The sequence below is a fragment of the Eublepharis macularius genome, chromosome 4 (assembly GCF_028583425.1).
Source record: "Eublepharis macularius isolate TG4126 chromosome 4, MPM_Emac_v1.0, whole genome shotgun sequence".
Taxonomy (NCBI): Eukaryota; Metazoa; Chordata; class Lepidosauria; order Squamata; family Eublepharidae; genus Eublepharis; species Eublepharis macularius.
The window spans coordinates 68,240,071-68,262,704 of NC_072793.1; the positions used below are offsets into that span (position 1 = coordinate 68,240,071).

The 22,634-nt window shown below is 40.6% G+C and overlaps 2 protein-coding genes across 4 annotated transcripts in view; one reads left to right on the forward strand and one right to left on the reverse strand.

Annotated features, from left to right (window-relative positions):
* Window positions 1-22,634, reverse strand: part of ARHGAP26 (Rho GTPase activating protein 26) — a 401,231-nt gene that overhangs the window by 302,978 nt on the left and 75,619 nt on the right. The window lies entirely within an intron of this gene.
* On the forward strand, window positions 10,187-11,030 carry LOC129327430 (protein YIPF5-like). Its single transcript, XM_054976073.1, has one exon. The coding sequence runs from the start codon at window positions 10,236-10,238 to the stop codon at window positions 10,998-11,000; it is 765 nt and encodes a 254-aa protein (XP_054832048.1). The 5' UTR covers window positions 10,187-10,235; the 3' UTR covers window positions 11,001-11,030.

Consider the following 22,634-nt stretch of genomic DNA (forward strand, 5'->3'; position numbering starts at 1 on the left):
TTTGTCATTAAGGAGCAAAATTATTTGCCTCCTAGCTTTGCATTTAAAGTGAAAAAGTAAAACCATCTGTATTGAACCATCTACACTGAACTATTGCTAAGGCTGATACATTTGGACTTAGAGGGAGAAAGTTCCTTCCCAGTGGACTATGATCCCAATTTTTAACAATTTAATATCATTGTTTCCAATTCAGTACAAGTAAGAATAATATTTTAACAAGAAACTAACTAAAACGTGCAAAATTGTGAATAAAATGTGATCCCCTCCTCCCTGCCAAAACCTGAAAATTTAGAGAACATGGGGAAGTTAGGGCCTTTTTCAATTTTAACCAATGGAAAAATTGCTAATTTGGGGGGACACAAAAAAAAGTTCAGTGTTTTAGACTGAATGAAATGTTTTTTTTTTAAAACAAGGTTCCATTCACCCAAAATGTGTAATATGAAGTTAATACACCAGTTTGGTATGGCAGTTAAGAGTGGCAGGACTCCAATCTGGAGAACCAGGTTTGATTCTCCACTCCTCTGCTTGAAGTTACCTGGGTGACCTTGGGTCAGTCACAGCTCTCTCAGCCCCACCCACCTCAGAGAGTGATTGTCGTGAGGATAATAATATAACACACTTTGTAAACTGCTTTGAGTGGCCATTAAGTTGTCCTGAAGGGCGGTAGATAAATTAAATGTTGTTGTTGTCATGGTAAAACAATCTTCAGCATTAGTCATAATTCTAGAGCATACTGTAGACAATGCATACAATATATTTTAAGGCTATGTTTGTCTTAATGTGACTTTGTTCAAAATTAAGATTCTATAATGTTATAATACACTACTGAAAAGTTCCATGTTTTCAACACTGATAGCCCTATTGTGACTGTATGAGACTGTTTTTATCCAAATAACGCACTCTTTCCTTTACTGCAATATTTGTTTTCATCCACTCCTCCCCCCCCCTCCGCCCAGCCTCCCTCCCCAAGATTAATTGACTCTTTAACCAATTTTCTTTTCAGGAAAAAATATTTTGTGCCTGTCTTGTTCTCTTAAATCTTGTAGGTGGTTTCTCTTATAATTCAGGTGGGAAAGGAGTCTGCAGAGTTTGCAACTCCCAAGATTGACTTTTTGGATCTTGGAATTGGCTTGGATTTCACATTGGCTCAAAGCAGATGACTGCAGAGTTCCAAGGGGAAGATACGCCAAGCAAGCAGCTGGAACCAGCAGGGAACAAGATCCTGAGTCTCTAGACCCATTAAAAACTTAACTTTGCATATTCTCTTGCAGAGGCAAAGTTGGAAAATGAAATAGATTTGATAGATCTTTTAAAGTTTTGAATCTGTCTATTTTTGCTACTGTAATCTGCAAGTGTGTGCTTTTGAACTCTCTCATTTATTTCTTACCTAGGCAAGAAGAAACTCTTGCAGGAGGAACATTAGATATTTGCATAGTATATTATGTAATCTTTAGTGTTATGTGTATCCTATTAATTTCTTTCATTCTTCCATTTTCTTTTTGTATGCCACATTCTAACCCTTGGTAATGCCTAACCCACATCCTAACCCTTGGTAATGACTTCGCATGAGAAAAAGAAAAGCCCTAAATCACCAGAATTTTATGTTAGGATTTCAGTGACTGGATCTGCCCTCTTTACATGCCCCAACACACCTTTCTACTGTCTTCTGTTAGCTAACAAGAGAAAAGCAGCTCACATTTCACCCTTTTTACACAAATAAAGCAATTTGGTGTCTTACAAATGCTGGGGAGAACAAAGGGATACCAGCTCACACAACAGCTAGGAATTCCCACCAAGGAATGTGTGTGTCTGTGTGTGTGCATGTGTGTGCGTGTTTGTGCATGTGTGAAGTGTCATCAAGTTGCAGCAGACTAATGGTGACCCCCCCCCCCCCAGGGTTTTCAAAGAGACAAACAGAGGCGGTTTACCAGTATCTGCCTCTGAGAAGTCACCCTGGATTCATTTGGTGGTCTCCCATCCAAGTGTCAGACAGTGGCTTGCTAAAAGTTGCAATTCAGACTACCTCTTGCAATGAGACAAGAATCCATTGATTTCAAAAGATTTACTGAATATAAACAACCATTATAGTCCACTATCCAAGATACTAGGATCTTGGCTGATACACTAGTATTGTTACGAATGACAGGCAAAGGCTAAGGTACAGAATAGCAAATCCCTGCAGGCCCCATCCTCCCCCCATAGTTCTCAAAACAAACGGCTCGGAGCTGAGAAAGTGAAAGTTTCCCAAGGCTGGAAAGGTTGTAGTCATAACATTCTCTAAGATATCTTCTACTGAACTGCTTACCACCTGCAAAAGAAGCACTTAAAACACTGACAGGAGTAAAATGGAGTCTCTTTGGTTTGTAACTACAAGAAACATAGTCAGAACATGACACCAAGCACTAACCAAGGGTGACTCAGTTTAGTTTCTGCGATCTGATGAGATCAGGCTAGCTTGGGCCAACCAGGTCAGGGTCACCTCATAATACAAAGTTTAAATGACCAAACGGTGGAGAGTATCCTTTCCCTTTGAACAAGAAAAGGAGGATGACCCACAAGGGGATGAAAAAAGAGAGATTATATATTCTCTGACCATGGCCGTTTCCACGTGGCTTACCTTTTGCCGGAACACAGCGTGAAATCGTGCGATAACGGCGTGTTCTCATGCAAAATCATGCAATAACAGTGTGTTCTCATGCACAATCGCGCAATAAAACAGAGTTGCGCTTACCGTAACTACTGTTCATTGACGTCTTCTGGGGCTGCACAGAAGACGGACAGTGAACAGCATTTTCCTGGCGCGATTTCGTGCATGAAGACGCTGTGTTCTGGCAAAAGGTAAGCCGTGTGGAAACGGCCCACGAAGAAGAAGGGGTTAGTTGCACTTAGCCATTTCATCTCAAGCCATGAAGGTCTAAGCCTTTAAATAGGAATTCCATCCTGACCACATTTTGAGGAGAAATGGGAGAAGTACTAACTCTAATAATTAAAAGAATGGAACTTTTCTGAGGTCTTGTACCTCCAAGGAGAAAGTATCCATCCTTATTTTAACATCTATTAGGGAAAGGTTTAGAACAATATTAGAAAGATTGTATTTATTCACTTTTCTTTTAATCTTCGCTCACTTCTCCTGCATAAATTAGGTGTGCGCTTTATTGTTTTATTAAACCTGTACCATTTGAATACTGGAAGTCTGATTTCTGTAGCCATGCCATGCCTGATTGAGTCATGTTTACCAATGGAAAAAGAGGGGCAAGCCAGTCCTTCCACTCCCAAGTACGCAAAAGAGAGTGTTGGAATCCCAATCCTCCAATGACAGATAGGCAAAGAAAATGGCACTTTGCTTCACTTACGTTGGGCATTTGCATTGATACAGAAATTTTGGAACATAGTTCATAATAAAATGTTATAGACTACTCTTTTAACATCTCTGGTGATTTATTTATTGGGTGGGGTCCCAGTTGGAATTTTTAAAATAATGGAATATTGATGAAACATTTAATTATTGCAGCCAGAATAACACTGGCTCAAGTACGGAAGCAGCCAAAAACTCCAGTACTGAGAAAATGGTTGAATAAGGTTTGGTTTACAATGATTATGAATAAAACTATAATTTCATTAATATTTGTGAATATGGAAATTCTGGTCAAGTCAGAAATTTATAGAAATTTGAATCCCTTTTCTTAATTCTTGGAATTAGCATAATCTGCCCTGTGTGAAAATGCTGAAATGTATTTAGGACAATCTTTTTACTTTTTTCTTTCCCTTTGAATGTGCTAATGATACCTGTCTGAAACAATGCTATGTTATTTCTCTTTTGTATCTGTGGTAGTCAATGTTGAGAAAATGGTATGCTACTGATATGTTAAAAAGAATGTGTTTATTCTGCAAAATGGAATAAAAATTTTGAAAATAAAAACACATCAAGGACTTCAAAGTTCAATTCTGCCCTGCCTTTGCCAGAAGTAAACAAGTGAGTGAACAGAGTTATCCTAAAACTCACTACCACTCCTACACTTCCTATTGACTGAAATAAGTGTTTATTGATAAAAATTTCAACGTTTGTATTTTTCTCTTATTAAGAAAGCGCCGAAACGGGAGAAGGGATGAGGAAATAGTTGCCTCAAACAAATGAAAGGCGTACAGGAAAGGAAGAATTTAGTCCCCTGTGGGCTTTTGGGCGCTCCCAATATTTATTAGTGCTGGTTGCAAAGTGACAGGAATATCTATCGTGGACTCTGTGTTATTTATCTGGCTGAGTAAAGCCCCCTAAAGATTTGAATAGAACCATGATTCACTACCCGATCTTTCAGTAAAGATCCCCCACTCAGCTGTCCTCTGTACAATCAAGAAGATTTGCTATGCAATCTAAATAACATTTTATAGAGCAGCTGTTAAGTATAATGGTAAAGCCAGCAATGAACTTGGAACATCTCAGAAGTAACAGCCTTGGCAAGCAATGAAGAAATCACCAACAGACTGTAATCACACACGTGCAAGAAGGAGTGAGTCATATTTATGTCAGCCATCCAGAGACCTCTTCGCTACTAGCACTCCCAATAATTGGGCTCTAGCCACGATAGAAAAGGAAAAAAGCATAATTCTGGCTCATAGTGTAGTGACAGAAAAATCCTCACCTGGAAATACTTCAGCTTCCTTAGCAATACAAGACATCAGAGAATGCGGATGAGCAGAGGGGAAAACTTAAGACTGGGGGGGGGGGGGTTGATGTGTTACCCTCCAAGATGCTCTCCCCACATCAGACGGCCTTTTCCCAAGCCCTCTTCCCTTTCAGTTGCTGACTATGTAGGTTCTCTGTCTCCAATAATGGCCTAATTTTAGCTACCATTTCCCTTCTATCCACCCATGCTGCACATTTTGAAACATGCTCTGCTGTTTGCAACTAACACAGAGAGTGATCTGTGTCACCCTCTTTATTCAGTTTACACTATTTCTCACTGCTGGAAAGTGAAATATTGTGCTGAATGAAGTCTCTGAGGAGTCAATTAGACTTCCAGCACAACTCTTCTAAACAGACCTTGAATGCAAGAATACAAGAAGTTATTATACCAAGTGAGACATGAGCCCACAACTGGCAGTAGCTATCAAAAAGAGGAAGATGTTTCCCATCATATTCTACTTGAGATCATTTACTGGAGATGCAAGGGACTGATCCTAGAAACTTCTGCATGCCAAGCATGTGTTCTACCACAGATGCTAGCACCTGCCTAGACCTCTTTCCTGACATGCAACGCTGACAAATACATGCAATTCAAAAGGCTTTATAGGCCACCAGAAAGGAGGCCTTTCCCCCTTCCTGTAAAATTCAGAGGTAAGACAGATGTAAAGGAGGAGACCTTGACGTAAAAATACTTCTGGAAAAGAGAATCTGTGCTATAAATACTGATAAGACATTAAAAATGAAAGAAAATATTCCAAAGCAAGTCTGAAGGATCCCAGTGCCAAAATATGCCTTGCAGTCTGGTCACTGAGAGCCAAGCTACAAGTGACGCCTGACACAGGAAGGATACTTGTCAGCTTCCCTCAAGTTCTGATGGGAAATGTAGGCATCCTGGTCTTGCAGCTGTAATGGAGAGCCAAGCTGTAAAACCAGGACGCCTACATTTCCCATCAAAACTTGAGGTAAACTGACAACTGTCCAATCTGTGTAAGGCGTCACTTGTAGCTTGGCTCTAAGTGCATCAGCCGTATTCAAGTTGTGTTCTGAGGAACTGTAGGGCTCTTCAATTAGAAGCTCAAAAATAACAGACAAGCTTTCCTGAAATACAGCTCGCTGCTTCTGACCTCACTCCGCAATCTGCTGTCACAGAATATTGTATGTGTTTGAGACACAAACGGTTCTCAGGGTGAAATGGAGATCTAAAAATTCAGGCCGGAACTCTGAATTAACTAAGGGTTTGCTTTAGATGAGGGATCTTCAGTTCATAGGTCATGACCAGACAGGTGGGCTGCAATTCCCTATAGAACCTAGGGATGCCAGCTCCCCACCTTTTGTCTTCCAGCTCTGCTCACCTGGCTGGTAAGGAGGAAAGGAGGGGTTGGCAGTCTGGGAGCCAGCAAAGCACACAGTGAAATGTGATTGCTCCAGAAGCCCCAAGGACACATTTCCAATTGAAAACGCTATGTTTGGGGCCAATTTTGGCCCTGATGAGACTCCATAGTTTTCAAGTGGATGTCATCAGGACCAGCGGAGGACATGCGCCCACATGGAAGGTGTATCGGGGCTCTGTGCCTGCCTACTGCCCCCCCATCACCCACTTTTCAGGTAAGAGGGACTTTTTTTCCTTGGAATGACCTACTGTTAGTGTGCTCACACAGATAACAAGAAGGGCACGCTTTCTGACTCTACTACATTCTGAAAGTAGCAACAGGATAGGTAGTAGAGATTTCTTTTTAGTGCAGGCAAATTCAGAGATCCCTGTTCCCCACAACAGATTCCCTAGGCTTTTCATTCTTTATCCCATATTGCACAGCACAACCTGCTCACCCTCCACTCCTCCAGTCAGTCCACCCATGCTCTGTTCTAGGCTCACATGGCTTCCAGCTATGGTGGGAGGCGTCTCACTGGTAAGCTTCATTGCCCACTGCCGCTTGGAAGGGTGGCAGTAGATTTTTTTAAAAAAAAACAGCAATGTGACCAATATCACTACATTACCTCCAGGTATAGTCTGGAAGTTACAAGGGATAGTTCTAGGAATCACCAGAAACTAGGCAATTCCTAGAGCTGCCCTTTATCACTTTCAAATTGTACCTGGGTGTAGCTAGGCTTACCATTCCCTTAGTCAGCAGCAAGGGATAGGGGTGTGTGATCCAGGTCCAGGAACCAGGTAAAAAAGCAAAATCTGGCTTTCCTGGATCAAATGAGAGAATCCTGTATCCAAACCAGGCCCCAGATCAAGATCCTTGGATAAATCTGGGTAACTCCAGGAAATGTGGCTTCAGACACTTGGGTGAGGCAGGGAGGGGGGAGTAAGTGGCACATCAGTGCAGGTGCTCTCCTTGTCTGCCTGGTTTCTGTTGAGTGACACGAGTTCTGTTGGGCCGTTACAGTGTCTCTTGCTTCATTTTGGTTTGGGTGGAATTTTCTGTTTTGGCATGATTATCAGATTTGATGTTGGTCCTCTTACTTAACTTTGGTTCTGGGGGATTCAGTTTGATTTGGTGGGCTTTCTCTGGATTGAGCTTGCATTTGGGAGTGTGCCTCTAACCAGTGGCAGCCTTGTCCATGTGTGTTTCTGCCTGAAAGCCTCCTTGGAAATGTTTCTCCCATAGGGAACAGCAGAGAGTGGCTGGGGGCACCTTCTTCATAGGCCCATAGAATTGGACCCTAGGGTCCAATCTTCCTGAAACTTGGGGGGGGGGTCCTTTAGTGGACAGTCAGGAGTAGGTTGCATGTAAATTTGGCAAAGTTTGCTTTATTTTAAATACCCCTAGCCCCCTAGATAGCCCCCAGATAGTTTTCCCCATAGGGAATAACACTAGATAAATCTGGGATTCCCATATCTTATCAAACCAGATCAGAGAATCTTTCCCAGATTGTAGGAATCCTAGAATTTTGAGGGAGATCCCTGAAACCCAGATCCAGATTTCCTAGATTTGTTTTGGTGCACATCTCTAGCACGGGATCCTCCACCAACAACCAGGGTTTCCTGCCACTGCTCAGTTGGTTACCCATAGACTGTCAAAATGTTTACTTGCTTGCTAACATCCACCTGTATTAGTCATTTGTAGCCCAAAATAAACAAAAGAAAAATCTATTTTTTTAAAAAAAGCTTCCTGCTGAAATTGTGTGGTGGTGCAGGGACAACGATTAGAGTGCTTATGTACAATCTCATGCTGGTTACTGAAGAATATACCTCACAGGACCATTTTCCCTCCTGTTAGATTTAGTAACACTAGGGACTATATTTAAAGCATCCAGTTGTAAAGTAAATAACAGCATCTATGACTCCAAAAGCAAGCAAATGTAAGACAACAAAATATAGTCAAATACTGTATGAGAACTGTGATACTACTTGAACCAGCTCAGTGTGTGTTATTGACAGCTGTCTATTGGCAAGAGAAAGTAGAGGTGACAGTCTCATTCCCAAACTAGCAGCTACAGTCCTGTATCATCTTCATCCTTCAGCCACTTCTTCAGATACACATTGCCATCTTAACAGCAAGGCAAACAGGCTCATCGCCTATCAACTTCAATGTAACAAAGGCATCGGCCAAGAATAAGATAGAGTTACAACATCGTGGTACATTTCGGTTTTATTTCACCCAACTTACCCCTGCCATTCAGGTTTCTGCTAGCTTCAAAGAAAGGAAATTTAAGTAAAGCATTTTATTGAGGGTTTTCTCCCATAACCTTCAGGACCTTTAAATGAAAGAAACAGCACATGGCAAGTAGCCAGATTCTATACATTAATTTTTAAACGGCATGAAATGTATTTTAAAAGTTTTTAAATAACCGATGATTTTTCTTTTTATTGATAAGTGGCTTCGTAACATAATTTTTGTATATTGGTCTTGGTACTGTGATGATGATGATGATGATGATGATGATGATGATGATGATGATGATGATGATGATGATGATGAAACAGCACTACGTTCCACTCAAAAATTTCAGAATCTAAGTTAATTAATATATTTGCTTTCTAGTTTCACCAACCACCTAGGCAAACAAACTGTGGTCAACAGGCAAATTATTAACCAACATGTAATTTCAAAAGAAAAAGTTATCAAAAGTTATTGAAATATCATAATGAGTTTCCATCTGACTAAACAGAGCCAAATGTGAGGGTTCCATAAGGGAAACAATCTGTGAAAACTCCATCAAAATCAGGTCCTCAATTTACTGTGTAAAATGTGGGGCATGTACTCAGACTAGAGCCGCTGTTTTCAGGAAGAGTGTCTAAAGAACTGAGTAAAATTGAGAGGACATGTCATGAAGTTCTAGGACTATTAGGCAAACTGAAAACCAGTAAGTCTGCAGGACCAGATGAACTACACCTGAGGGTTCTTAAAGAATTCAAATGTGACATTGCAGATCTACAAACAAGTACATGTAAAGTTACCAAAACTGGCCTCTGTGCCAGGGAACTGGAAAGTAGAAACTGTCACACCAATTTTTAAACAGGGACATAGAGAGGATCCAGGGATTTACATGCCAGTCAGCCCAACATCTGTACCAGGTAATTTGGTAGAAATTGTTATTAAAGACAAAGTCATTAAGCACATCAAGGAAGAAAGCCAGGTGTGAGAAATTCCTAATTTTAAACATATGCCAATGCAGTCTGAACTGGCCAAGATTGAAATTGAAACAGATTGATCTTTGGGGTGTAGTGGACAGCTTCATGAAAATGTCAATTCTGTGTGAAAATAATCCCATGCATGGGATTGTTATTATAAAAGGGATTGAGAATAAAGCAGATAATATTGTAGTACCCTTGCATAGAGCTATGGTGTGGCCTCATCAGAATACTGTATGCAGTTCTTGTTCAGCAAGGATGAAGAAAAGGGGGGGGGCACAAACTCAACCCAAACAAGCAAGGGAACAAAATAGAGGAGTTAAGTAACAACCTAAATATATATATATACTGTATATTTGAGAGTATTTATTATAGATGTGCACCAATATAGATTAAAAACAAGTTTAAAACATAAGGCCTGAATGGCAGGCTACATATACATACTAAAACTTGCTAAAACATCTTAAAATACAGATGATGGTACAGTGCAATGATCAACACAAATAGACAAAGGTACAGTAAAAACCAACCAGACGCGTTTTGGCCCTAAGGCCTTCCTCAGTGGTCAATTGTAAACCCACACATATAGAAACCACACACACACACAGGTTGTTACTTAACCCCTCTAGTTTGTTCCCCTGCAGTTCTGGTTGTCATATCTCAAAAAAGATACTGCAGAGCTGGACAAAGTACAAAGGGGGGCAATCAAAATGACTAAAGGGTTAGAGCATCTTTCCTATGAAGAAAGGCTGAAGAGTCTAGGACTTCTTCACTTAGAAAAAAGTCAGCTATGGGGGGACACAATAGAGGTTTATAAAATCATGCATGGGGTGGGGAATGTGGATAAAGAAAGTTTTTTTGGACACGTAGTGTCAGTGTAAGCAAAGCTGGGGGCTGGGGCTCCTGCAGGGCTAAGGTCCGCCGACTGTGCGGGGAAAGAGGGGCGCGGCATGGAGGCGCTACAGAGAGCTTACAATGTCTGGATTTGACAACTTGAATACAGAATTCTACCAAACAAGTTACAGCATTGATGATAAAGCACAGTCGTATGATTATGGAGGAGGAACATACAGCAAACAATATGCTGGCTATGACTATTCTCAGTCAAGTGGATATGTTCCTCCAGAGATGATGCAGCAACAACAGCCTTACACTAGTCAAATATTCCAGCCATCACCATCTTACACTCCATCCTCACCACAGTCTTTCTATGGAAGCAGTTTTAAAGATGAGCCACCCTTATTAGAAGAACTTGGGATCAATTTTGACCATATCTGGCAGAAGACCCTGGCAGTACTGCACCCTTTGAAAGTAGCAGATGGCAGCATCATGAATGAAACCGACTTGGCAGGGCCAATGGTATTTTGCTTAGCCTTTGGTTCCACCTTATTGCTGGCTGGCAAAATTCAGTTTGGCTACGTGTATGGGATTAGTGCAATTGGGTGCTTAGGAATGTTCTGTCTCCTGAATTTAATGAGCATGACGGGTGTTTCATTTGGCTGTGTTGCCAGTGTCCTAGGATACTGCCTCCTTCCTATGATAATTCTCTCCAGCTTCGCAGTGGTATTTTCTTTACAGGGCATGATGGGAATAGTTCTTGCTGCTGGAATTATTGGCTGGTGTAGTTTTTCAGCTTCCAAAATCTTCATTTCCGCCTTGGCAATGCAAGGACAGCAACTATTAGTAGCCTATCCATGTGCTTTATTATATGGAGTCTTTGCCCTCATTTCTGTGTTTTGAGCTTGGTATCTTTATTACTGGACTGAAGTGGGCCAAACAGAATAGCCTCCACTTGGGACCCTTAGCTTGGGACCCGAAAGCAGATGTTGGAGACCTTTTTCTCCTTTCCCATAATACTAAAATTTGGAACACTCAATGAAGTTCATGGGCAACAGGTTCAGAGCTAACAAAAATAAATATTAGCATTGTTAAATGATAAGGAACTATTTCAGACTGTAGCTGGGTTAAATAAGGCTCTGCAGCATTTCTCTTTATCATTATTTTAAAGAATTTTGAAAACAACTGTATTTAATGTTTTTGTCACTTAACTGTAGTGCATATATTCATAACAGATCAGAAAATTTGTTATTTATATACTGAAGAAGATTCCCCCAAAAGAGGGCTAACACCAATATTGCTCTTATTTGTTATTCTTTATTGTTTTTTTGTATTGCAATTTAAAGTGTATGTTATTTCCTAGTCATTGTAATTTTTCAATTATATTTATTCAGGTCTTTTTTTCTGGGAAAAGAGGTGGTGGAACTCAGTGGGTTGCCCTCAGAGAAAATGGTCACATGGCTGGTGGCCCCGCCCCCTGATCTCCAGACAGAGGGGAGTTTAGATTGCCCTCTGCGCTGCTTGGCGGTGCGGAGGCCCATCTAAACTCCCCTCTGTCTGGAGATCAGGGGGCAGGGCCACCAGCCATGTGACCATTTTCAAGTGGTGCTGGAACTCCATTCCCTCGCATTCCCCTTGAAAAAAAGACCTGCATTTATTCCTTGTTAATGCATATTCTCATGCAAGTGACACAATAATCACTCATTATATTGACAGTGTTTGCTGTGGCATTACATTTTTCTGCCTGTCGAACAAGAGCATCTCCAGAAGCCCCACTCCATGTCTCCCTCTGAACCATGGACACAAGGTGGGCAGTTACTAAATACAAGAACTTTTCTGTGGTGTCACCTCAACTCCAGAATTCCTTCCCCATAGCTGTTCACCTGGTGCATAGCTTATCTAATTTTAAGCCCCAGTAAAAACATCCCCATTCATCTAGGATTTTGTTCCACGTGATTCACATTTCTTCATGTTTGTTGGCTTTTAATAAGTAATGTAAGGTTTAAAATGTTTTTGTTGCGAGCCACAGATATCATTATTATTAATATTATTGCGTTTTAGACACTGAACTTTAGTTTATTTTGTAATGCACTGAATGCATATAAAAATCTTACTTCAGAAGTAGCTGAAGGGACACTCCTGGATCTAATAAGAAAGAATATATCAGTATACATTGAAAGCTTAAATGACATTAAATTATTTCATACTACGACTTTCCCACTAATTCTCTGAAATATTCTAATTGTTTTAATCTTTTAGTTGCATTTCAGTGAGGCAGAGAAGGACCTTAAATGAAATCCAACTGCTTACTGAATGAAAATTTCTCTAACACACACACAAACACATAGCTGTTGTTTCATCAGTCCTTGAAAAGGAGAAAGGAACAGCAAACAGCTGGTGCTTTTGACTTTTCATTTTACACTATATCAAATGGCTATATTTCTTCCTAGGAAAGGGATAAAGCAAGACTCTCAAACACCCAAAAAGTAGGTTGGCAAGAACAATGGAAACAAAATAAAAGAGTTGCTTGGAGATTCCACCCCCACCCCCCACCCCCCGCTTCATTATTGTTTTGTAAAGACCTGAAACTTTCCGGGCAGTATTTCCTGTGCTCAGTACAGAGATGGAAATTCTCATGACATCTTCTCTTTTGTTTTCCTTTACCCAGCAAGCTTAAGAGTGAGGCTAAGATTCTTAATTGTTATCCCATTTTCTCCAAATTTATCTACTAAAGGTTGAAGAAGAATAGAAAAAGTGAAATATAAGAGTCAATCCACTGTATACTAATCACATTCAAGATTCTTTGCAAATGAACATGAAATCAAAGTTATGGCAAAAATGTATCTGAAGTTATTTCCCCATTGCTCCAAAATTGCCTCTACCACCTACCATTATTACTCAAATCCTTATTATTCCTCATTGTCTGCCCTTACTTAGCATTTCACAAGCAATTCAGATTGGGAATACAACCCGAACTCACCCAGTACTATTTTCCTGACTTGAAACAATCTCAGGTTTCTGCTGTTTGACACACTAGGGAAACTTAACTTTACTGAAAATGTCAAAAGTGAATACAGGCTTAACCTCCCCACCCCGTGCCACAGTGCCAATATGAACTGGACCCCATGTACCTGATAATTATACTTGACAAGTTATTAGTCAGATTATTGAAACATACAAGAATATGTGCCAAAAAAGAGAATATAACTGCAAGCAGCAGCAGCATCCACTACCTGTACTTATTCCTTGCCCTGTCCTACAGTTTTTCCGAGACTATTAACACCTTCAGATATTATACTATTATCACAACTTGTATTCATTTGCATCTTGGCTGATTTGCATCCATGGTACCTAAACAGACTAAATCAAAAAGGATGTGAGAATTTCCACTACAAAGGGATCAATTCAATTTCAAGTTCAAACTGTGGCTGACTTTTCCTTGTGGTCATGCTGGTTATTGGTTGTTTATCCCTCCACCTTGTACTGTTGGCTAACTAAATGAACATATATCAGTCTCCTTTAAAAGATATACTTTCTACTACAGACTCCTACACAGGTTAGAATGCATTCATTTGTTACACATGTATTCATTCAAAACATCTGGGTTAGCTTCAGCACAGTTGTTCCATAATATTCAACAACTAACCAGTGTGATGCAATTGTTACGGTGCTAGACTAGAATCTGGGAAACCCAGGTTCAAATCCCTACTCTGCCACGGAAGCTTGCTGAGTGACCTTGGGCCAGTCACATACTCTCAGTCTCAGTCTAACCTCATAGGTCGTTGTGAGGATATAAGAGAGAAGAAAAGAGCTGTCAAAAAGGAGGGATGAAATTTTTTTTATCTGGGCAGCCAACCTAAAAGAGGCTGTTTTGGGATATAATTGCAAATTTAAACTCGAAAGTTATGGTTCCTTGCCACATTCCTGTGGCATGTTGGGAGAATCATTTTATGGTACTATATATGGCATTAACCACTAAAGAGAGGACCATGTATGAAACTTCGGGGCCTAAGATAAAGCTGTGGTCACCAGTTACAACATCTGAAATTAAGGAGCTGATGGAGCCTCTCAATTATCGACCAATAAGCCTTCTCTCGACAGCAGGAAAACTGTACGCGTCCTTTCTTCATAATAAACCAGTAACTTGGTTGGAAAAAGAACAGTACTCAGCTGTGAACAGGCAGGTTTTCATAGAGGCTTAAGCAAAATTGATCAGTTATACCCTTTACCATTTAGCTGCCAAGTATACTTGACCTGAGGATGCTAGCAACAGCTTTTATGGACCTTAAAGTTGCTTTTGATACAATCCTGCAACAGTGATTACGGAATAAATTGGATACACTGTCCGCTGATAAGCATTTTTTATTTTTGATCAAACAGTTACATATGTCCCCAAAAGCCCAGGTGAGATGTGGCCCCATTGGTCAATTGTCTGGAATGATTTCCGCTTTAAAAGGGAGTGAAGAATATTTATATTAATGACATGGTGTCTTTTCCTTCCTGTGATAAGTTTCAAACCCCATATTTGTCATCCCAGAAGCTTCCAATTCTTCTGTATGTGAATGATACAGCTCTACTGGCATGCACAGTAGTTGGTTTATAGAGGCTCCTGAAATCATTTGGAGAATACTGCTTCAGAAAAGGCCTGACTATTTATTATAAGTCCAAAATACTGTTATTTCACAAAAAGTGAAGCTGTAAGAAATATAAGTGGCCACTTGCTGGGTATAGTATTGAACAGGTCGAACAATTTAGATATTTTGGTGGTGTTTCAGGCTAATCTTCCATGGAAATTCCATTTGAACTCTATGTCAATTGTTTTTGAAAACGGGAATAACCAGAAAATACAGCCATCTACTTCAGGTGGACAGGAAAGATCCTTACACAGAAAAAGCTGCTGTGTAAACAAACAGCTTTCATAATTGCTGTAGTGATCTTTAACAGTAAATTACTCAAACATTTTGAGAACAAAAGATAGCAACACTGTTTCCATTCATTTACTTAAGACACAAACGTCCCAGAGTTGTTCTTGGCATGCTTTCCCAGGGCAAGTAAAAATCCTCTGTAGAATGTAAACTTACAGAAGTCTCCTAAGACGGTGATTAGTAAACACCATTGAAGATCTGCATTAACAAGAAAAAAAAGTGAGCTGCGGTTCTGTGTATGGGCATCAACAATTAACTTTAAAAACTGACAAAAGGAAAAAAGCCACAAAATGGCAAAGTTATTGCTGCATGTGAGGAGGTCGCTTGCTGACCTTTGCTGCTTTCATCAGTATTATTCTGTCTTCAAGAGGAATCTATATTACTGGTCCTAATTAATTTGAATTCTTCTTTAAGTGTGGAAAAGATAACACAGACGGCAATTAAAAGTCCCCTTTGGTTAGGAATAAGCAAAACCATTTGATGCCACTCCTAGAAGTTCTGCAGAGAATGCGGCAATTTGATGCCATTCAACAACTCTCTAGAGTAGATTGAGGAAACATGGTAGGGTTTCTTTAAGTCTATCCAGTGCAGGATGGGGACAGTGTCTTCTTTCCCTCCCTGCATCAGAAATCACTGAGCTTGGACCTTATTTTTAAGCTTGTTCACTTACGTATAAAAATGCCATTTCCTAGCACTCTGTTAAAGAGTGTGACTGAGAAACAGAATCTGCAATGCGCATAATCAAACTGCATTCTAGACCCGAGTTTGATGGTCATTGGTTAGTGGCATAGAAGGAGTTTTTTTGAGAACCCCAGAAGACTTTCCAAAGCTTACCTGTTTGGTGCTAACCCTGTTTACATGTTCCAGTGAACACACACATATCCTGCATGTTTACTACTGTTTGGTCTGTCTTTTTATTTATTTACAATTTAGCCTTCCTCATTAACAGAGCCCCTAACAATCAACCAGAGTACAAAATAAGGGCAACTACTCAACAGGGATAGATTCTGGAAAATGGGAACTGATCCCAGTAAATATGAACATATATAGAGGATTGTTATTGTTTTACTGTCCATATGAAAAAGTTTCAGAATTAATGTTTTTTTTCTTGTTGGATGGCATTACCTGGTACTTCTATTTATAGTGAAGTGACATGTAGTTTTCAAACTTTTAAATTGTTATTTTTATGCCCTTCTGAACAAACATAGTTTATGTTGATTATAGGACTTTTAGCAGCCCAGCCTCATCAGAGCTAAGCAGAGCCAGCCCCGGTGAGTACTTGGATGGAAGACCACCAAGGAAGACTGAGGTCACTATGCAGAAGAAAGTAATTGCAAACCTCGGCTTCTCTCTTACCTGGAACACCCTGTGGATGGGGTTGCCATAAGTTACCATAAGGCTTGATAGCATTTTATTTAGCAGAACTTTAAATACCCAGGTAGACGTATTTTGGCAAAGGAAACTCCCTTTCTTCCAAACAGCCAGTGTGGTGCGGTGATTATAAGTGTTGAACTCAAATCTGGGAGACCCAGGTTAAAATTCCCACTCTGAGTTCCAGTTCTGTAAAGCTGTGTTTGCACAAATGATTTCCTGAATTTATTGCATGGATTAAGTCCATGCAACTTAAGTGTTTCATTTCGGGTAAACACTTATAAAGCAGCACATGATATACAGAGGTTTTTTCCTATTTGGTCACTTTTATAAACAGTACCAGGTGTGGTATAGATCTTATTTAGGCAAGAAAACTAGCAGTACTGCTATGTTACTAACAAGCAGCATTGTATGCAAACAAGAATAAGCTACTTTCAGGATATGCAAACGAGACTTTAATTGATAGCCACAAGTCTATCAAAAGATGACTCCATGAAAAGATGCCCCTCCTGTTTAGCTCCTCCCTTCCGAGATCCCCTTGCTATGAAACCACATTACACAAGGAAGATCAATAAAATACTGCTTGACAATAATGATTCCCATCCCCGAGGTACAGTAGAAACGTATCAAAAAGAGGGGGTTTGCGACTAACCTAGAATAAGTGTGACTCTAGAAGTGATATATACTTGTTGCGGAGAAAATCGGAACTCAACCTGTAGAGTAATCTAGGTTTTGTTGTTGTTGTTGTTGTTTTCTTTTCCCTTTCCCTTTTAATTATATAGATCTATGCAATGTTAGTGTGTCATGTTTAGAATCGTGTGTTTTTTTCTCATTCTCTATGTTTATTGTTTATTATGTTATGGTGTATAGTTTATAGTTTAAATAAAGAAAAATTTTAAAAGGAAAGAAATGTATCAAAAAGCTTCTCAAATAAAAACGTCAAGTTGAAGAGATGCAAGTACTTAAAGTCTTCATTTTTGAAGTAAATTGCTCCATCCCATATATTCTGGTCCCAAGACTAGGAACAATGACAACTTCACTTGCCAGGAGCTGCATAATTGGTCGTTAGTGGCTAGCTAGAGCCATTGTTGTATAGTAGCTAGAATGGAAGACTAGGATCTAGGCAATCCAAGTTTGATTCCTTGCTCTGCCTTGGTCATAGATCCAGAGGAGTTAGCCGTGTTAGTCTGTAGTAGCAAAATCAAAAAGAGTCCAGTAGCACCTTTAAGACTAACCAATTTTATTGTAGCATAAACTTTCGAGAATCAAGTTCTCTTCGTCAGATGCATAGTACCGAAACTGGTCAAATATAGAAGAGGAGAGGAGGAGTGAGAAGATGCAGTTAGGGGGGGGAGAGGGAGGGTGCAACCAAAACATTCCTTTGCTAGTAAATGTAAACATCTCCTTTTGGTGTCCTTTTGGGGTCAGTTGGCTTGGGTGAGGCTTCAAGGGAGTTTGCCCTGTTAGTTTGCAGCAGTAAAACAGCTAGACCATCCAATTCCTATGTAGTATAAGCCTTCGATAACCACAGCTCTCCCCGTCAGATGCATCTGACAAAGAGAACTGTGGTCCCCGAAAGCCCACGCCAGGCGCCACTGGGCTCCCCCAGACCCCGCCTCTGTAAAGGAAATCTGTTACCTGTGATAATGTGATAACCATTCATAGTCCCTATTCAGTCCCAGCTTGACAAAGTCAAATTTGCATATGAATTCCAATTCAGCAGCCTCCCGTTGGATTTTATTTTTGAAAGGTTTCTGTTGAACTACAGTGACCTTTAAGTCTTTGATGGAATGTCCTGGTAGATTGAAGTGTTCTCCCACTGGTTTTTGGACGTTTCCATTTCTAATGTCAGATTTGTGTCCATTTATTCTTTTGCGTAGAGGTTGGCTGGTTTGTCCAATGTACAGAGCAGAAGGACATTGTTGGCACATGAGGGCATATATCAGATTGGAGGATGAGCAGCTGTAAGAGCCAGAGACAGTGTAGTTGATGCCATTGGGTCCTGTAATTGTAGTCCCTGGGTAGATATAGGGGCAGAGCTGGCATCTGGGTCTGTTGCAGGGCCTGGTACCTGTGCTGGTGACTCAGCTGGCCGATTCATGATTGTGGGTGAGAAGTTGTTTAAGGTTGGGGGGCTGTCTGTAGGCAAGGAAAGGTCTTCCACCCAAGGCTTCTGAGAGAGAGGTATCATTTTCCAGGATGGGTTGTAGCTCACTGATGATACATTGGATGGGTTTGAGCTGGGAGCTATAGGTGACAACCAGTGGTGTTCTGCTGTTAGTTCCTTTAGGTTTGTCCTGGAGCAGACTGTTTCTGGGTACTAGTCTGGCCCTGTTGATTTGTTTCTTCACTTCATTTGGTGGGTACTGTAGTCTCAAAAATGCTTGTTGTAAATCTCTTAAGTGTGAGTCTCGGTCGAGAGCATTGGAGCAGATACGGTTGTAACGTAAGGCTTGGCCAAAAGGAGATGTTTACATTTACTAGCAAAGGAATGTTTTGGTTGCACCCTCCCTCTCTCCCCCTAACTGCATCTTCTCTCTCCTCCCCTCCTCTTCTATATTTGACCAGTTTCTGTACTATGCATCTGACGAAGAGAACTTGATTCTCGAAAGCTTATGCTACAATAAAATTGGTTAGTCTTAAAGGTGCTACTGGACTCTTTTTGATTTTGCTCTGCCTTGAAAGCTCTCTAGGTGACCCCGGGCCAGTCACACACTTTAACCTACCTCTCATGATTGTTTGGGGAGGGGGAGGGATAGAGGAGAGGAGAATGATGTAAACAGCTTTGGGTCCCAATTGCAGAGAAAAGCAGAGCATAAATGAAGTAAAATAAAATAAAAACAAAGACATGGGTCAGCAGCTGCTGATTGTATCTAAAGGAAGGCAATCTTTACAACCAAAACAAATGTTCTACTCTGGATGCCTACATTTGATTCTCTTCTGTTTTCAAACAACACTGGTAAGCAGCAATTTTCCTACTGGATATCTCAACTTCAGAAGCAGTCGCATCACAAGATATTGTTTCTCACCACCTGAAAACACACTTGGCAGATGCCTGGCATGGTGCCAAGGAGAATCAACATTACACAATAATTGCAGAGGGGTAGTTGCATTCGTCTGTTGCAACAAGAGTTCTGTGGCATGTAAAAGTCTAAAATACTAGCATAAAATATTAGTGGACTAGAGCATCTGAATTTGATCAGATGAATTTGATCAATGATTGCATCTGAAGAAATTTCTTTTGGGGGTAAAACTTTATCAGTTCATAAGGAGACTTACAGCAAAACTTTAAGCAAGTTACTCCAATCCAAGGCTATTGATTTCAATAGGCTTAGACTGGAGTAACTCAGCTTATGATTTCACTGTTTATGTTTTAACACTGGAACAATATCTTTGTCAGCTGACCACCACTGAAGTGCTTTATGTTCAACTGGTAAAATGTCATAATTATTTCTGTGTATAAGAATGTGCTAAAAAGAGCAGAGATCAGAAGATGCCAAGGGCCCGATAAATACCGTTTAAAAGTATACAGAATATAAAGATCTTTAAGAGAGATTCCAGCCTCCACATCTAACTGTGGCAGAATGGAAACAGAGCAATTTGAGCTAATACTGTTCGATAGAAATAGTACCAGTGTCTCTCTGGATTTCCAAATTGTCCTTTGCTATAACCCCTACAGGACATTCTTCTGTTCTTTGGACAAAGCATGATACTATGGTTCATTTCACACACACACAGGAAATAGTTTCATTGCACAAAATGATTGCTTGTCAAATTGAAAGCCAGAAAAAGAACACTGCAAGCTGAACAGTCAACAGATTTGGATGACAAAAGGGGACACATGACTAATATTGTACCATTCAGCGAAATAAAATCCTATTTTTGCACAGCAAAAGCCCAAGTAGCAACCTAATCGTTTTTTAAAGGATCAAGGCTTTGTTTCCAGAAATCCAACTTTATTCCAGGGTCTGTTTCCCCAAAGCAGATACATATGCAGCATTCTGATGTCCTCCTGGCTGCTGTGGCTTGCCAATGAAGTACCATCATCCCATATATGAGTGAGAGAGAGGCATGCATATACAGGGACAGACAGACACCATTCTAAGATTTCGCATTTGCACGGCCACTGAGGATTGAATGCATGTCCAATTGGCTTGCAAGGCACAATTTCCTATGGATCTCAAAATGGTTCAACTGTAGGAGGTGGGAGAGTACACACATGAGCACAAGGGGAAAGCAAGCAGTCATGTTAATTCATTTAAATGGCAGAACCCACAAAAAGCCAAAGGTCTATTTCATGGAATCAGGTAGCATGCTTCAAGACTGACAGTATGATGCAAAGCACATGCTAAACAGGGGAACTGGAAGAGAGAGTCAAAGAAATACAGTCTGCTACTTATGAGTAGATGGGGAAGCCACAGAAGAACTGGAATTTTTGTAGAGCCAGGTGAATCCTTATTAGCATGCTTGAGTCACTGACAGTTGCTAAGCTAGACACTGTAATACCATCCTGTGGCCATCTCCAGTGGTGGCACCTAAATGCAGAAGCAAATAAGCCAACAGCTATTACATCTGGTTTGACACTGAGGGGACCTGGCAACCCTGCGTGCCTAGGATGTTGCATCAGGGTGAAGGAGGGACCTTACTCCCTTCTTTTGTCACTTCCAGGTAAAGAGACTTGGAAGCTCAGGGACAAGAGTTAGGAGAGAGAAGTTGCAAACACTATCATACTCCCAACAATGACACCAAGAGCACAATGCTATTTTGAAACTGGACTTGGTGGGTAGGGCAACGTATTTTCATCCCCCTTCCTCACAAGAAAAGCAGCTCAGTTTGATAAGCCCATTTCTGAACTTTGCTAGGAAGAGTCTGCTTGTCACTGCTAATGAAACAGAGCTCGAAAATGCAGGTATGTTTAGTCTGTGAAGAGGGTCTAGGACTAGGAGTATTCCACTGTATTTGTGGCAGGGATGCAAAGTTTGTGTTTGATTGTTTATATTCTACTGTCCTATCAAAACATAATCAAATGGCATTCTGGGAAAAGATGGGGAAGAAACAAACTTCAGTAATAATAACATAATAATAACATTCGATTTATATACCGCCCTTCATTACAACGCCCACTCAGAGCGGTTTACAAAGCATGTTATTTTTATCCCCACAACAATCACCCTGTGAGGTGGGTGGAGCTGAGAGAGGTCTGAGAAAGCTGTGATTGACTCAAGGTCACCCAGCTGGCTTCAAGTGGAGGAGTGGGGAAACAAACCCAGTTCTCCAGATTTGAGTCCTGCTGTTCTTAACCACTACACCAAACCGGCTCTCACACCAAACTGGGAGAAAGAAGAAGCAGACTTCAGTACTTAAGTTGTTTTGAAGGTGTTGTAGTTTGTGTCTGGTGTGTTTTTAGGTAGGGGAAGTTAATGTTCATTGCACTTCCTGCTTTTAATCCTGATTGGAGTGTAACAATGTGCAAGCCAGCCAGAGGGTTTGCAGTGAGAGGATTTTAACCTCCAAGAGAACAAGCCTACAAAGCTGCGGAGGAAACAGAACAAACTTGAGAGAAAGAAGCCTTGAGACTGAGTGAAGTGCTGAGAAAAATCACTGCTAACACTGAGTTTGAAAGCCCGCTTCTGAAAGCAGAAGGACTTTTATATCAGCTTCAAGAGGAACAGTTGAGAGAGGTTTGTAACTTTCTAGGCCTTTCAGGAGCAGATCATTGTAAGACTAAAAGCCACTTTGTTCAGGCACATAGTACAGTATCTGAATAGAGATGATCTAAAAGAAGTATAGGATGAGGGGTCATCTGCATTACTGAAAGACCAGACTGTGGAGCTCAGTGCTGCAGCCAAGGGGGCAGCACTACAGAAGCAATAGACTGAAAAAATAAACCTACTTGAGACTCAAATAGTAAAATGTTGATGGACAGGAAGCTACCTATGGCTTGAAAATCAATCCAGAACAAAGATTTCAGGGTAAGTGGGCAGCTAGGCAATCCTCAGCAATGAAAGCGGCTGAGCGTTATCAGCCTTGCCTATCAGACTAAAAATGGCCCTTTAAAAAGTGAGGCAGAGATCACAGAAGCTGTCATCAATGCAATTTCTCCTGGACTCAGTCTTAGAAGTTATTTGGAGGGGTAAAAGGATTTCACCTTAGCAAAATTAGGGCACATATTGAGATCATATTATCAGGAGAAAGGTGCAATTGAACTATATTTTGATTGTTAAAAAGATGCTCAGGAACA

Bases quoted from the DNA above. Each gene is read 5' to 3' on its own strand.
- LOC129327430 (XM_054976073.1), top strand. From the start codon at position 10,236: ATGTCTGGATTTGACAACTTGAATACAGAATTCTACCAAACAAGTTAC.